At 35.2% G+C, this 18,404-nt stretch overlaps 1 protein-coding gene across 1 annotated transcript in view; it reads right to left on the bottom strand.

Moving 5' to 3' along the window:
• Positions 1 to 1,039: 1,039 nt before the first annotated feature.
• Positions 1,040 to 18,404, bottom strand: part of LOC128547743 (uncharacterized) — a 39,334-nt gene continuing 21,969 nt past the window's right edge. Inside the window, exons 6-9 of the mRNA XM_053520881.1 lie at positions 9,869 to 10,164; positions 7,723 to 7,950; positions 4,965 to 5,070; positions 1,040 to 4,358 (exon numbers count right to left, since the gene is read on the bottom strand). Coding sequence (XP_053376856.1) covers positions 4,241 to 4,358; positions 4,965 to 5,070; positions 7,723 to 7,950; positions 9,869 to 10,164 — 748 coding nt within the window. The 3' untranslated portion in view covers positions 1,040 to 4,240. The remainder of the gene's footprint in view (positions 4,359 to 4,964; positions 5,071 to 7,722; positions 7,951 to 9,868; positions 10,165 to 18,404) is intronic.

Raw genomic sequence — 18,404 nt, 5'->3', positions numbered from 1 at the left:
GAATTCTTAAAAAGAAAGTAACAAAAAAGAAACAACAAGTGAATGGTGTGATACCAAACTAAATATTTCATGAAACCTGAAAATCATAAGGATAAAAACTCCACCTGTCACAACAATTAACTACAACAAGAGTAATGGAATATAATTTCCTAGTGTATCAAAATTCCAAGCATTTGCTCCCCTTTGACAAGGTAAATGAAGCTTTATCCAGAATGATGGCATGTAAAAGAAATAACCATTTCTATATGAAATTTCACACCAGTCACATTTGCTAGAAAGACATGGTTTTCTTGTTAGATGGAAACATACAACCACAATGCAACAACACCCTGCCAAAAAAAAACTGAACACATATTTTTTACAATTTTCTTTTGGAATATATTTTATAAGATAGTTCATGTGGTATATATGAACTTACCATTAAAAAGGCTGGAAAATGCTTAATATTTTTGTACTCTGAGGACAGTTTGTAACGTAACATTGTACCTGGCATCATCTCCTCACAGAAATGGTAAATCATACCTGACAATTCTCCACATAACATTGTACCTGACAACTTCTCCATATGCAATAGAGGTGACAGATAAATAAATTCTGGTGAGTAAACTTCAAACAAATAAAATGGACAACATTTTACATAGATCTAACTATATATCTTTGGATTGGCAGTCACACCCCAACCATCCACATAATCCCAATGATACAAAACAGATATGTATTTTTGATATGTAATAATGTAATCTCTAATTAGAACATTATGCTAAAACTTAGTACATAAACAAGCAAATTCGATGAATTGGAATCCCCCGCCGAAAGGGTCAGAGTTGAGGAACGGCAAAAAAATATATCCAGGAAAAAGTTAAGAATGTTACCAAGAAGCAAATAATTTCATTAGTCAAAATCAAATTAAAAGAAAATGAATGGTTTGTTTGGGTGGGGGGTGGGGGCTGGGGTGAGGATACAACAGTTTACATGTTGATTATAAATATTGATAAAAAACGAAAAATGAAAAAAAAAAAAAAAAAAAAAAATTGGTGGGGTGGGGGGGGGGGTGACCAAGGTAAGGTGGTGACCAGGTACAGGTACACAGCATCACATGTTTATAATAAATGTTCATGGAAAAGAATGAAAGAAGTTGAATGAAATTTTTCCAATTGGTTGGTTTGTTATGTACAGATCTGTGGATTTTTAAACAATTAAAGGGCAATAACTATATGGAAAATTGACCAATCGAAAAAAAAAACATGAAGGGCATCGTCGCAGTATCTTGGTTCATGTCTATTTTAAGTTTGATGAAATTCTACCTGCTAGTTACTGAGAAATGGCTACAGACGGACATTTTTCATTAAATCAAGGGCAATAACTCTGAGGGAAATTGACCTATCAAAAAAAAAAACTTGACAGGCATCAGCACAGTATCTTGGTTCATGTCTATTTCAAATTTGATGAAATTCTACCTGTTAGTTACTGAGAAATGGCTGCAGACGGACATTTTTTTTAAAATCAAGGGCAGTAACTCTGAGGGAAATTGACCAATCAAAAAAAAAAACTTGACGGGCATCATCGCAGTATGTTGGTTCATGTTTATTTCAAGTTTCATGAAATTCTACCAAGTAGTTACTGAGAAATGGCTGCGGACGGACGGACGGACGGACTGACGGACGGACAACGCCATTTCAATACCCCCCTCCCGATTTCATCGGCGGGGGATAACAACCAGTGTATCAGTTTGGACAACTGACAGCACATAATTACGTTGATATTTTCCGCCCGTCAGCAAATGTAATTTACATACATATATCACTTATAAACAATATACCAATTTCCAGAAAAAGCAAGTTACTTCTCATTGTACTTTTGATTATATGCAGATAAACAAGATGTATATTATCATAATGGTTAGGAAAGCATAGTAGTACTATTTCTTTTGCAATTTTTATATTTGTACAATTTAAATAAAGCATTAACCCTTAGCCTGCTAAATTTCTAAAATGGACTGGTCCATCATTCAGTTTGGGCAATACCATTTATTATTCGAAGGGGTGTTCACTGAAAATTTACTAACTGAATAGCGAACAGTGCAGACCATGATCAGCCTGCACGGATGTGCAGGCTGATCTTGGTCTGCACTGGTCGCAAAGGCAAAACCAATCGCAGCCAGCAGGCTAAGGGTTAATCTACAAGAACAATTAAATCCAAGCTGTATCATTGTCTGTACCATTGCGTAGTGACTTTCCAATTTTTACTTACAACCTGATAAAAATCAAATACATCTGATACATGTAGTTCTGTTCTGTCCCTTACAGTGTAGTATTTGATTAAAAAAGTTACTTAATAAAAGATACATAACTTTGCTAACAGATAATAATTCAACTTTGAACGCTATGTTTGCAACTTTGAAAAATTGCTTATTTTGGTATTACAGTGCACCAAAAGTACAGGTTATATGGCACCAAACAGGACTAAACATTTTTGGTTACACATTTCATTTACATCAAAATAAAAAATACGAGGTATGGAATCAAAATCCTATTAAGTGACCTCCTACATTCATAAAAAGGGTAAGACGGTCATTCCAGTTCTTTTCATACACAAGCTGTCCCAGAAACCCTTTGAAACATCACAACATTCTGTGCACTTCATTCATAAATGTCAGAGTTTTATTAACCATAAAATACATAATAAATGTCTAAACGAATCACATGATAGTATCTTGCAATATTTGGTATGTAGAATTGTGATGAAAAAATTAAAAGGCTTATAACCGAATATAGATTTACTGACCATGAAATTCCTGTATATAATTTTGCACTCAAATGCTATTTATCTAACACTAATTGCTTAATATCTTAAACAATCATTATTTATGTATGCATTAAACAATTTAGCCAAAATAGAACTTTTTTCAAAAGTAAAATTTAATGACTAGAAAAGTAGAGCACCTGGTTTCACAAGCCAGCATAAATCTACATACCAGGCAATACTAAAAATCTAACAGTTCATTCAACTTTTCCATATCGATGGTTTTTTCTTTAAACATTCTTTAAATATAAAACAAAAACACCTTTACTACAAATCATTACAGAGTTTTGATGGTGAATTACTGGAACTTTATGGTTTTTAAGATATCCTAGACTGGTTCTGAATTTTACCATCTACAGTATTTTCAATAGTAAATATCTGCAGATTCAATTCTGTCTCTTAAATTGTTACTGGATACAAATGAAACCATCATAATATCTTAGCAAGCATAACAACAACATGCTTCATGGAATATTGAAATGTTTTCAAGGGGCAAATGTTTACATTGGAGATTTTTTGCCCATGAAATTAAAACAGTAGAATTAGTAGCTGTCTATCACAATGTCTTTGTTCTGAACTTAAACAACATCTCTTACATATAACAAAAATGCTCCTAATATAAAAACTTTGCGGCAACAGAAATAATGGTACAATTTTTTGGAATATTTACAAACAAGATAACAATTGACTGATTATTATGTTAAAAAGCTACATACAGTATTGAAATATTCTTAGTGAAAGGATCTAGATATATAGCTTTATCCTGATCTCATCTTTGAAGGGTCACACAGTAACTCAGATTTACTTCATTCTACCAGATTTACTTCCCTTTACAATTATCTGTCAATAAAAGTGAGGACAGTAATTTAGTGAGTTCTAACCTTAAGATATTTGAAATTTATATCTAATAATTCAAATATGTAGAAAAACTAACATGTTTGGCAGAAAGAACGTGAATACAATTTATATCATACCCATGAAATATCAGAAATAGACATTGCTATAATATTTTAATAATTCTAATACTGTAATATGCATCTTGAGGCATGCCTCTTTAAAGTATTATTAACAAATATTCTATTTCAGAAAAGGGGCATGACATTGTATTTCCTGATCAATCACTTCTAAAACTCTTCAATATTTGAATTTCATTTATGATGAATCTATAGCAAGGATATGAACAGTAGACTTCTTATACAACTGGAGACAAAAAAATGACCATAACATTTTCTATAAATTCATTTTGCACTATGACACTAGTATTAGTTATACACTTGCAACCTCCGTGAATAGGAAACAAGCTAGAGACTGATTTAGAAATAAATTATTTATCACATTATTAACGTCGGTGGGATGATTGTCATGGATGGACTATAAATATCACAGGATATATGGTTGTCATGGAAACACCTCCTGAGCTTTTATTTACTGACGATGACTACTGATATCGACTATGGACATCAAATGTCGCCTCTTGACCTCCAACAAAATCATCCTGATCTGGACCATCTATAACCAAATCATCTTCCTCATCCAATCTGGACATTCGGAATTGACTGAAACAAAAATTTCACATTTTAACTAAGTGCATATAAAAAGTGGCACATCAAATACTTATATGCTTAAAATTCTCCATAATTTTCCATTATGTACTGCAAATCATTTGTTTCATAATTCTCTTCACCTAAGATTATGTTTAACCCTTACCCTGCTTAGTTTCTATAATGAACTTGTCCATCTTTCAAATTGGACAGTACCATAAACTGTTAAAAGGGGTACTTACCAAAAAGATACTGGCTGAATAGCGAACAGTGCAGATCATGATCTAAACTGGTCGCAAAGGTAGAATCAATCGAGTCCAGCGTGATAAGGGTTAGACTACTATAAATTTTGCTTACATTGTCACATAAGAAACATCACAGCCTTTACCCTTCAGTCTTTACTGTTCGGTCAAGGAAAGTTCAATCATATCAAAGTTACATGCAATATTGTGAAAGCGGTTGTTGTCTGATGAAAGTAGTGCATTATTCAAATTCAAATTTTTAAGTCAAAGTCTAAATTTCAGGCTTAAGGCATGAACTTTAGGCATTAGTGAATACTGTTCAAGGTGGAAATAGGTTGCTTAACTTGACTTATACCTATATGTAGCACTCAATACTTACTATACTGCACTCTTTTTCCTTCGCATGTACATTATAACAACAATTACAATGATCATGAATACAATGAGACAACTCACAATCACTGCAACTGTAACCTTCACATTTTCTGTAAGAAACAACAAGAGGGCCATGATGGCCCTATGTCGCTCACCTGAGTACCATTGCTCTTAATTATAGGATCAAGTTTTGACATAGATCACATAGGCATACACATTAAATACCATCAGGATAAATATTTTCTTGTAACAGTTCCTTTTGACCTATGGGTCATGTACTAGTCAGGGCCAATCTCCATACCAAGTTTGAGGGTCCTAGGCTCAAATGCTGCATTTTTGTACAAGCATGACTATTCCTTACACCTGAAGACTTAAATAACATTTAAAACCAATCTCATTAGATGCTGCTGAAGTATATTCATTTACATAAAATAAAGGGAGGTAATTTGTCATAAATTCAGTCAAAAGTTATCTACATTGATTGTTCGAGTCCATCTGATGGCATAAATGACATTTCAAATCAGTATCTTTATTGGTTACTGAGATACACCAATTTTAATTTGAAACAAAAGGAGGTAATTTGATATAAATCAGTCCATAGTTATCTTCCCTGATTGTCTAAGTCCAACTAATGACAATAATGAAATTTCAAATGAGTCCTATAAATACTTTATTTATATGGAGATAAATCCATTTTTATTAAAATCAGGGGAGGTAATCATGCATTGGTACATGCATGTAGAAGATACAGAGTACAAGCCTTTACAACAATATATTAGAAAAGTATTCATATTGATAAATGTTCAATCAAGAGTTATCTAACATGACTATTTCTTACCATGGAAGACATAAATAACGTTTCAAACCAATCTCATTAGAAGCTGCTAAGGAATAGTCATTTACATAAAAAATAAAGGGAGGTAATTTGTCATAAATTCAGTCAATATGTATCTTCACTGATTGTCCAAGTCCATCTGATGGCATAAATGAAATTTCAGATCAGTATCTTCATTAGTTACAGAGATATTCCCATTTTAATCTGAAATTAAGGGAGGTAATCTGATATAAAATCAGTCCACAGTTATCTACCCTGATTGTCTCAGTCCAACTAATGACAGTAATGAAATTTCAAATGAGTCCTATAAGTACTTACTGATATAAATCCATTCTGATTAAAACCAGGGGAGGTAATCAGATATAAAATAACTCCGGAACCTATGATTGGATCTGACAGATTCGTCATGGAATCCAAGATTTATTGTTTTTGAAGATATTTTGCAAGTTTGTATCAAATCAAACCATAAATGAAGTCTCTATATGGCTGCAAAAGCCAAATTAGAAAATTTTGGACCTTTAAGGGGCCATAATTCTGGAACCCATGAAGGGATCTCGCCAGTTTTCAAAAGGAACTGAGATATTATGCCAATAAAGTTGTGTGCAAGTTTGATTGAAGTTGATTGCAAAATGTTGTCTCTATTGTGTTCACAAGCCAAAAATAGCAAATTCTGGCCCTTTAAGGGGCCATAACTCTGGAAACCATGATGGGATCTGGCCAGTTTTCGAAAGGAACCGAGATATTATGCCAATACAACTTGTCTGCAAGTTTTATTAAAACTGATTGCAAACTGTGGTCTCTATCGTGTTCACAAGAACTGTGAACGGACGACGGACGAAGGGCGATCACAAAAGCTCACCTTGTCACTACGTGACAGGTGAGCTAATAAAAAGTAGTTCCTGAATAATACTCAAAGTACAAATCAGTGTGACCACATTTTAAAGCAAACACTAGTGCCGAGTTTAGAGCCAGTTCTTGGAAATCTAGTTTACTAGGAAATCATTTTAACTGCATGGGCTTGAAATTTTGTGGTGTATACTTTATCACCTATTTCAAACCGGATACGTATTTGTTGATTTCAAATGAACATAAAATGAATGGGAAGTTTAATTTTCAGCGTTTCTTGTCTCTATGATATTATTCTGTGATATTACATTGTGAACAAGGAGCTGCGTTCAATAAACGCTTGATGCCCCCGGTGGCATCCTTGTCGGTACAAAGCAACCTAAGTCCAAAACGAGGTCAAGGTCAAACTGAGGTCAGGTGATGTTTGAAGATGAAGAATGGTCACAGGTTACATCTGTATTAGTATCAATTCATTCTTGTAGGCGGTATTAATGTTAGACGAAACGGTCCCATTTGGTTAACCAAGAGATGGCCCATATAAAGCAACCTAAGTCCAAAATGAGGTCAAGGTCAAACTGAGGTCAACTGATGTTTGAAGATGAGGAATGGTCACAGGTTACATCTGTATTAGTATCAATTCATTCTTGTAAGCAGTACTGATGCTAGACGAAACGGTCCCATTTGGTTAACCAAGAGATGGCCCATATAAAGCAACCCAAGTCCAAAATGAGGTCAAGGTCAAACTGAGGTCAGGTGATGTTTGAAGATGAGGAATGGTCACAGGTTACATCTGCATTAGTATCAAGTCATTCTAGTAAGGGGTATTGATGCTAGACGAAACGGTCCCATTTGGTTAACCTCGTACGGACGGACGGATGAACGGACGGACAGGACGATCACTATATGCCTCCCGCATAAGTAGATGCCGGGGGCATTTAAAGGACCTAGTGTAATTCATAGACTGTCTAGAACTAAAATAGAAGATATTCAACTACATGTACCATCAATGTAGACACTGGCATGAGGTCTTAAAAGAAACAACTAAGGTTTGTACATTGTATTATAAAGTGTAAACACTTACTAGCTGTATCATCAGCTGCCTGAGGTTTGGGATTGGGATGTTTAGTCACATTACAGCAATTTTCATAGCAATTGTTGTTCACAGAATATAAATGGTTTTCTACATTTACATGCTGTGTCCTCTTTAGGAATGATATATAGCTGTCTTTCAGCTCTGTAAGCTGGTCTTTGTTGGGAGCGACAAATCTCATATCTACACTGGCACCATCACAGCAATGTATTGTGGGATCTGAAACAGCAAATAATTATTTGAAGTACAGGGAAACACCTTTTACATGTACTTAAAATACATTAGTATACAGACTGCCATGAATAGCTGTTTAATGTACCGGTATAGTGAAACACCTATTACATAAAATTCATCAGTGTCTAGACTGTCATGAATAGCTGTTTAAATGTATAGTGAAACACCTATGGCTATTACATATAATTCATCAGTGTCTTGACCGTCGAGAACAACTTGAGAAATTCTTCTTGTACTTTGGCACATACTACTTACTGTCTAAAGACTCTGAATAATTTTGTATATTGACCAATGCTTAATAAATAAAAACCTTATTTTTTGGAACATTTTACAAAAAGGTACTTAATAGTTTTCCCCCACTTTTTTAAGGCAAATTGTCACATCTAAATTAAATCAAAGAAATAATGATAAACAGAAGATATTTAATCTTTTGAGAGATTCAAATCTTTGTTATTTTACAGCTTTTTTACTTGTCTGAAACCTATGACCACTGCCAACTTTTCTGTTTACTTTCAGAAGAGTAGTTTTGACATTTTCTGTTTAATGGCTATAATCTGATGACTTTATCTATAAAATATTAGATGAAAGTTTACATGTAGAGTTTAAAGTCATGCTGACAGGGAAGATATTGTGGCCAATTTCAAGCCTTAACATTGAATGAAGACCCTGGGTGCACATCAGGCTTGGGGTAATCGAATATAGTAATTGTAATCACCTGTAACTGATTACTAAACTACACGTATTCAAATGTATTTAATTACTCACCTCAATCTAGTAATGTAATGTAATCAATTACAGTGAATTTTCTGCCTGTAATTATGATTATTTTTTTATTAATCTCTGTTTACTGGAGGAATAGTATGACATCAGGGTATAAATATATAAATTTACAATGTAAGTGATTATCTAATGAGCTTGCTTCACTGCACATCTAGGCAAAGGCATCATTTCCATCATGTGATAACATATCTGGACTGCAACATAGACTTCCTGTAAGTCAGATAGCTTTCTCAGATGATCAGTCAGGGGTGTAACTGTTTTAAGTTATGTAACCTATTTCAGTTACATTTTCAGGTATTTTATAACCTGTATTAGTTATAAAATATAGTTAACTCAGGTAAGTTATTCAAAAAAAGTCTTTTTGTTGTTCTCACAAAGTGACCTTTAAAGTAAAATTAGTAGCAAACTGTGGTTAATCAAATTCTCTTCTAGTGAGAGCATGACCTGATAAGCATAATGAGATATTAAGAGTTTTATAGCTTTAAAACTTTTGCGTAAAACTTTATCAGCCTTGCGTAAAAAAAAATACTGCATAGCTGGAAAGATAAAAGGTCAAGGATTCAGGAAATAATTGCATTAGTCTCATTCAAAATGAGGAATTGGCACAGCAGGGCTTTTTAATATTTTATGATAACTGAAACAAGTTATGAAAGTTTAACCAATAACTCAAATGGGTTATAAACTGCGATAACTTGAAACAGTTACACCCCTGACTGATGATAGGACCAAGAACCAACTTACCAAAAGACAACCAGCTACATACATAATGGTTGTTTTAGGTTCGACATAACAGCTTTATGCAATCTTGATTCATGTTCAATTTGTTTAAGACAATACCAACATAATTAAGGTCATGTTGGGACTTTTCCAGCACTGGAGGTTGGTGCCCCTCTGGGCATTATTTCATCACTTGCGGGCACCTGGGTAGAACCACTGTCCTATAAGCCAGCTGGATTTCTTCTTCACATGAAGAATGCTACACCCTAAGCAAGATTTTGAACCCACACCAGTGAGGGGGCAATATATCTGAAGTCAGCAACCTTGACCATTCACCCAAAGAGGCCCAACAGCAGGACTGTACTCACCTGCCTCACAATTAAATATATCTACAGGTTTGACTTACCAATTATATGCATTCTTGTAACCCCACACTGGCATTCTGTGTTCATCTTTCTGACAATATAATGTATCAATTTCTTCACAGTCAACTGGAATTTGTTAGCAGTTTCATTTGTGTCTTGAAGAGATTCACAATCTACACCTTTGATCTTGATAGCAAAATCACTGCTAGTTAATAGTCGTTCCCTGCACTTCTTACTGTTGTCCACACCAAATGATGGGTTGATAAGGGCATACATATCTGTACTTCTAAGCTGGTCTGATGAGCAACGGCTGATAGTCTTGGTCATTCCATATTTACTGTAATACAGACAGTATACATACAATAATGATTTTTATATCTGACCTTAAAAAGTCCTTTTCTTTCATCACCAGATACAGAGTACAATAAATTCCTTTATAAGATGAAGTATTTCTGTACAAGTGGAACAAAGACGTCTGTGACTGTGTATTATAATTAGGCATGACAGAAATAAAACATTTAGAAAACACCCCTACATCTTGACTCACATGTTTCTTCAGTAATTATGGCTCCATTTTGCAAGATTCCAATATATATAAGGTAAAAATCACTTTGTTGCTTTTTTATGCTCACTAAAAAGCAACAGATCTATGAAGTCAAAATCGAAATTTAAGAACTGTTTGGTGTCCATAATTGCAGTTCTTTCTTTTTGAGAATAATATTTTTCATATAAACACAACAGAAAATTTCACTTACTATTTGACGGTTTTGACCTCAGCTGAGGCAATCATTAGAATGCCGAACTTCGCGAAATTGGTCATGCTCGATGATTTCCGTCACTTTCTGTGATGAAAACCGAATCATAGACTCGTGAGAGCTGGTGGGCCCCCTCGTCCCTGTTCATGACTTCTCTATGGACTTGTATGTGTATCGCCTCTTTAATCACCCTGGTCTTGTAATCCGGCTCCCGATCAATTACTGCCGCCCCCTCCCAGTCTATCTCATGGTTATTTTGATTAGCATGGTCTGTGATTGCATTTTTGTTTAGTTCAGTTAAAGATTGCTTTCTTGTTGATCTTGTGTAAGCCCCTTTGCTATTTTGTTCCACATCCTTTGCATGTTCTTTAATTCTAGTTCCAAATTTCCTTCCTGTTTCTCCAATGTATACTTTGTTACCACTTTTGCAAGGAATCTTGTACACTATTCCAGTTTTTTCTAATTTATTCTGTTTGTTCTTCGGATGTACCAAGATGTTGCATATTGTCTGCTTGGGTTTTATCGCAGTTGCTATATGATGTTTTCTTAGCACTCTTGTGACTCCCTCTGTTAAGCCTTTTACATAAGGTAGGATGACTAAACCTTTGAAATTGTCCTTGTCTTTGGGTTTTCCTTTTTTCTTTGTGTTCAGGTCTTTCTTTCTTTCTATCTGCTTTTTCACTTTTTGAAATGACCTGACTTTGGATATCCACATTTCCCCAGAGCCTCCACTATATATGAGCTTCCTCTTTCTTTCTGTCATCTTTATCTGTGACTATATCCTTGCACCTGTCGAACAACATTCTTATTACACCAAGTTTATGTTGCAACGGATGGTGGGAGAAGTGGAGATATTGGCCCGTGTGCGTTTTCTTTCTGTACACAAGTAATTTCACACTTCCATCTGGATTTATGACAATCAGTGTGTCTAAGAAGGGTATTGTTCCATTGTCTCTTCCTCATGTGTGAATTTGATACTGTCTGTGGCATCCAGTGTTTAGGTGGTCAGTCAGGTTTTGAGTTTCTCCCCTATTTATCTTCTCCAGGATATTGTCAACGTAACGTTTCCATAGTTGTGGTTTACAATTGACGGGAGCTGTTGCTATTGCCTTCTTCTCAAGCCACTCCAAATATAAATTAGCAACGATAGGAGAAACGGGACTACCCATTGCAGTGCCAAACTTTTACTGGAAAATGTTACCCCTGAATTGAAAATAGGTAGTCGTCAAAATGAATTCACACAATTCCACGATGTCAATTGGGGTCAATAAGGTTCTTTTCTTCAGAGTGCTGTCATTTTCTAATCTGTCCCGAATGACTTTTCCAAAACTTTAGTCTATTGGGGTGTTGGTAAATAGGGAGATAACATCATGTGAGGCAAAGATCTCATCTTCCTCAATCATTATTTCACACATCTTTCCAGCTAAGTCTTTCGAGTTTTTGACATGATGTTCAGATAGTCCCACTTAAGGTCCTAATAGATTGGCTAATGCATGAGTGCTGTTGTATCCTACTGATCCAGTGTAATCTTCGATGGGATGTAACAGATTGCCTTCCTTGTGGATTATCGGGGTGCAGTACATCCGGAGCACATTCTCTGATGTTGGATACAAATATCTATCTCATCGAGCATGACTGATCTCGCGAAGTACAACATTCTGATGAGGGCCTCAGCTGAGGTCGAAACCGTCAAATACTAAGTGACTTTTTGTGTTGTGCTTAGATGAAAAATATGATTCTCAAATTGGATTATTACCAACACTACGAACTCATTCAAGCAGTTCTTTCTTATTTCGTGTTAGTACATAACTGTCAGTACTAATTTGCACAGTTTTTAACAAAACTTTGTCTGAATATACTTGTAACAATTCAAGATGGCTTCACAAAATTCTGACTAATAAAGACTAGATGTCCACGGGCAGCCAACTGTCAAAAGGACTAACATTTGAGATAGGGACCCGAGGTTTGCACACGGCACTCCGTCTCATAGCAGTGAACATTTACGCCAAAGAAGAAAAAGATTGCTCCATACTTATCAAAGTTATGGCCTGGACAAGCTCTAAAATGACATTTGACTCCTAAATGTGACCTTGACCTTTGAGATAGGAACCTGAGGTTTGCACATGACACTCTGTCTCATTGAGTTAAACATTCATGCCAAATATAAACAAGATGCCTCAATGCATGTCAAAGTTACGGGCTGGACAAGATCTGACATGACCTTTAACCTCCAACTGTGACCTTGACCTTTGAGACAGGAGCCTGGGGTTTGCGCAAGACACTCTGCCACACTGAGATTAACATTTATGCCAAATATAAACAAGACTGGTCCATGCATGTCAAAGTTATGGTCCAGACAAACAAAGCCGAACGCACGCACGCACATACACCGAACAGCCATTTATATGGCTATGTTTTTGCTTCCGCAAGTGGGCTCCACAAAAAACCACCAACAATGTTATGACTAATTCAATGTTTGACCCTTTTTAGTCTTAGACTAAATCTAAATACACCTAACAACTGATCAGGTGACCTTGTGAAACACGAGTTCCACTGTGTGGAGCATAATACACCTAAAGCAATGTGCGTATCATGTTTGAGAATCAAATCATTGTGAAGTAATTGAGTGTAAACTAAGCTTCAAAAAGACGGACAAATAACCATCACCATCACAGAACATGTCTGTATGATCACTTCGTATTGACAGTGACCATGACCTTTGACCAAGAAACTTTAAAATCAAGAAGGATACACTGTGAATGGACTTTTTTAACTAATGGTCACAGGGATCATCCTACAAGGCGATTTGAGTGATATTGTCGCTTTAAAGTCGCCTCCGGGCGAAATCCGAATCGCCAAGTTTTTCAGCGAGTTATTATCTGTTTACTTAAGGGGACGCATACTTTGAAATTAGAAAAAAGTGGGTGGGGTATTATAAAATTTACCTGCAAAAAAGTACAAGGTTTTGGTAAATGAAATGAATACTGTTTCAACTGTTATAAGTACACAAAGGATTGCTCACTAAAATAAAAATGAGAAAAACTGAAACAAGAAAGTTATTGTAGAATTACATAAGACTTCTTGTGTACATTCAAAGTCAACAATTAAGACATTTTGGTGCGAAAATAATAGTGCTTCACCTTGTCCAAACATTTATCAATGTCCTACAGATTCTAATTTTAAGAAAGAATGTGAAATAAGTTCACTGTCTTGCTTTTCACTTAGCATATGTGAGCTAAAACACATTATTTAGTTTGTTTACAAAGTAGTGCATAAGAAAAGATACGGTGGTCAAGGAATGCCACATTCCAAGACTGAAAGAGTATATTCCCCTTAATACATTAAACATTTATCGTTACAGAAGTCTAGTGGCTTACAATAAAGGCCTAGAAATGATGCCATTATTAATTTTTAACTTGGTATTCATGAACTACAATGCACTTAAATATCAAAACACATTCAAAAAACTTTTGAAAATGTATTGTCTTAAAAATCCCTAAAATAAGGTATGAAATTTGGTTGAGAGGTCCAATCAATGTGTATATGTGCAAAAGTAACATTCTAATCTTGTTCACAGAAGATACTAATACACAGCAGGAACGTCAATGATCAAAACTGGACGAATTCATAATTTTAACATGTCCAAAACTTTGTGGAATGATACTTATTTCACTTGGGTATTGATTACATTTTACTCGGACTTTATCATAGACTCTCTGTGTAAAATCTGAAACTTATAACTAAAATAAAGGTATTAAATCAATATAATATTTCATTGAAACTTCAAAGTTTTGTTGTTTGTAGCATCATCTGGGGCATGTGCAGTGAAAAATCCTGATCTGATTTCTAAAATAGTGTGATATTTATTTATAAAGTCACTATATGTTCATTGTAAATATACTTCGTTATACCCAAGTGGAAACTGGCAGGTACTCAAAAATGCAGCTCTCTGATTGGTCAGTTAGAACCCCTAATATTCTGTGATGTCATGATAAAGTTATGATATTCACTGTAAGTAATATTTTTTGACAAATGTGCACAGAAATTAATAATTTTATAATATTAAAGACGAATATCTGAATAGGATTCATTATTTGATGAGAAATAATAATCATCGACATGTTTTTTTAACAAGAGCTGTCGGAGGACAGCAACGCTCGACTATTCAACAGCCTTGTCAATTGAATGAATACAAATGTTGAAAAAGGGGCATAATTTTGTAAAATGCAAAGTAGAGGTATTGAACCTCTGTACTGCATGTCATATCATGACAGTGAACAAGTGTGTGAAGTTTCAATCCTTTCCGATTTGTAGATACTGAGATACCAGCTTACATACAAAAACTTAACAAAAAACTGCTAAGTCAAAGGGGCATAATTTTGTAAAAATGCCAAGTAGAGTTATGGGACCTTCACAGTGCATGTTAGATCATGACAGTGAACAAGTGTGTGAAGTTTCAATCCATTCCAATTAGTGGATACTGAGATATCAGATTACATACAAAAATTTAACCAAAAACTGCTAAGTCAAAAAAGGGGCATAATTTTGAAAAAAAAGAGAGCAGAGTTATGGGACTTGCTTAGTGCATGTCAGATCATGATAGTGAACAAGTATGTGAAGTTTCAATCCATTCCCATTAGTAAGTACTGAGATACCAGCTTACATACAAAACCTTAACCAAAAATTTCTAAGTCGAAAAAGGGGCATAATTTTGTAAAAAAGCAAAATAGAGTTATGGAACCTGTGCAATGTAAGTCAGTTTGTCACAGTGAATAAGTGTGTGAAGTTTCAATCCATTCCCACAAGTGGTTACTGAGATACCAGCTTACATACAAAACCTTAACCAAAATCGGGACGCGGACGCGGACGCCGACGTCGACGCATGGGCGAGTGCAATAGCTCACTATTCTATGAATAGTCGAGCTAAAAATCGTACACGTGCTGACACCTAAGTTGTCTCCCGTTGTTTATTAGAGTTACCTTTCGTCCGGCGCAGTAATACATTTGCAGTGAATCGCCGAGAAGTCGTGGGAAAATTAAAAACCATGTAAATAAACTAAAATTAACCACCTTTTCAAGATGAATTTCAAGTGATCGACATTATGCATTTAACCCGCCTGACCTGTGTAGCATCTTAGATATCTGTTCTAAGGTATTCATTGTGTAGAATGTCATGTTATGCACTTGCAATGCTAATCCCACTCTGATTTGTTTGTTTACATTTTTTATCAATGAGAAATATGGCGTCCATCCCGAAATGAACTGACGTGGCGTTAAATTTTTACATGTTTAAGCAAACCTGGTGTGTTAGAAAGAAAATCTCATCCCTTCAACATTATTTGGAACACTGTTATTGTAAAAAACCTGTTTTTTCCTTACACAAAAGCTTAATATTTTGTGTTGAATGTACTTTCACAAAGACCTCTGTTTTCCTATTACATTCATAGTACCACATCCTTATCCACAAAATACTGAATATTACAGGTGTCCATCAGTATTATATCAGTTTAGGAATATGTTTTTTATTTTCCCACCATTGATTTCTTGAATATGCACCCCTTCCGCATTTCTGTATGAACTGTGAATGTAGCAATATGCGTCCCCTTAAAGTTGTAAAACTTGATGCATATTCTAGATTAAATTATCGATAAATCCATAGTCAACCCTGCCTATTTGCCTGTCAAACTTCAGCCAATTGTAGCGTTAATATCCCACAGTGTCAATCAATAATATTGTAAGCTGCCGCCATTTTGAAAATTTTCAATCGGCGTGTAAAAAGCCGATAAACTTAACGAGAGCATGATCTTATGCAACAATTGTACATTATTCTTTCATTTTATTAAAGATTACTTCAAAATTTATTTCAATTACCATGATTACGGTCAATTTCTGTAAATGAATTGCTCGAGTACTGTGGATAAAAAATGATTTCGCGGACGTCAGAACTGCCATACAAAATATTGTAAAAAGATCGCCATTACCTACGAGTTTCGAAAAAAAAAAAAAATTAAATTAAATGTATAAATCTGAACAATTTGATGCAAAAATCAGGCATTATAAAAGCACGAGAATCAAACATGAATGAAAAATTTCACGGAGTTTCGGACATGTAAATTTCGGATAAAAATTTAAAGGCGACTTTTTCATAGCTAAGTTTATACTTTATTTAGAAATTCATGAAAATGATAATGCAAGAATCAATTTCCTTAAATAATTACTGTTTATGTTACAGCTAGACCCATAGAAAGTGGATATATATAGGCAGGAAACTGAATGCTAGTATGCCGATTTTTCTTAAATTCCTCAACTTCTCCCTAAATTCTGTGGAGGGAGAAGTCACTTCTCCCTAAAATTTTGACCTAGGATGATCCCTGGGTCAGTGTGGTATAATCTTAAGACCCACTTGCATTGTTTTATTATTATAATCGTTAGTGGTCAATGGCAATGTTCCTGCCAAGTTGGAGGGTCCTCGATCAAATCATTCTCAAAACATTGAGCAAACAAAAAACATGGAAATTTCTCGAAAACCAACAGGTTCTTAAAACCAAGAGGGCCATGAAGGCCCTGTATCGCTCACCTGACCTATTGACTTAAAAATTATCAAGATAGTTTTATTAAGATATGGTCATAAATGTGGCCTCTAAAGTGTTAACTAACTTTTTCTTTGATCTGACCCAGTGACCTAGTTATTGACGAAGATCCAGTCATAAATGTGGCCTCTACAGTGTTAACAAGCTTTTCCTTTGATTTGACCCTGTGACCTAGTTTTTGACCCCAGATGACCCAGATTTGAACTTGACCTACAGATCATCAAGATTAACATTCTGACCAAGTTTCATGAAGATATAGTCATAAATGTGGCCTCTAGAGTGTTAACAAGCTTTTCCTTTGATTTGACCATGTGACCTAGTTGTTGATCCCACCTGACCCAGATCTGAACTTGACCTACAGATCATCAAGATTAACATTCTGACCAAGTTTCATTAAGATATAGTCATAAATGTGGCCTCTACAGTGTTAACAAGCTTTTCCTTTGATTTGACCCTGTGACCTAGTTGTTGATCCCACCTGACCCAGATTTGAACTTGACCTAAAGATCATCAAGATTAACATTCTGACCAAGTTTCATGAAGATATAGTCATAAATGTGGCCTCTAGAGTGTTAACAAGCTTTTCCTTTGATTTGACCATGTGACCTAGTTGTTGATCCCACCTGACCCAGATCTGAACTTGACCTATAGATCATCAAGATTAACATTCTGACCAAGTTTCATTAAGATATGGCCATAAATGTGGCTTCTAGAATGATATCTAGCTTTTCCTTTGATTTGACCGGGTGACCTAGTTTTTGACCCTACATGGCCCAGATTCAAATTGGACTTTGAGATCATCAAGATTAACATTCTGACCAAGTTTCATGAAGATACAGTCATAAATGTGGCCTCTACAGTGTTAACAAGCTTTTCCTATGATTTGACCTGGTGACCTAGTTTTTGACCACAGATGACCCAGTATCAATCTCGTCTAAGATTTTATTGAGGGTAACATTCTGACCAAGTTTCATTAAGAATGGGTCAAAATTGTGACCTCTAGAGTGTTAACAAGCTTTTCCTTTGATTTGACCCGGTGACCTAGTTTTTTGATCCCATAACTCGTTTAAGATTTAATTGAGGGTAACATCCTGACCAAGTTTCATTAAGATTGAGTCAAAATTGTGACCTCTAGATTGTTAACAAGCTTTTCCTTTGATTTGACCCGGTGACCTAGTTTTTGACCCCGAATGACCCAATATCAAACTCATCCAAGATTTTATTGAGGGTAA

Source organism: Mercenaria mercenaria, chromosome 1, assembly GCF_021730395.1.
Source record: "Mercenaria mercenaria strain notata chromosome 1, MADL_Memer_1, whole genome shotgun sequence".
NCBI lineage: Eukaryota > Metazoa > Mollusca > Bivalvia > Venerida > Veneridae > Mercenaria > Mercenaria mercenaria.
This window is presented reverse-complemented; position numbering and strand designations above follow the sequence as displayed.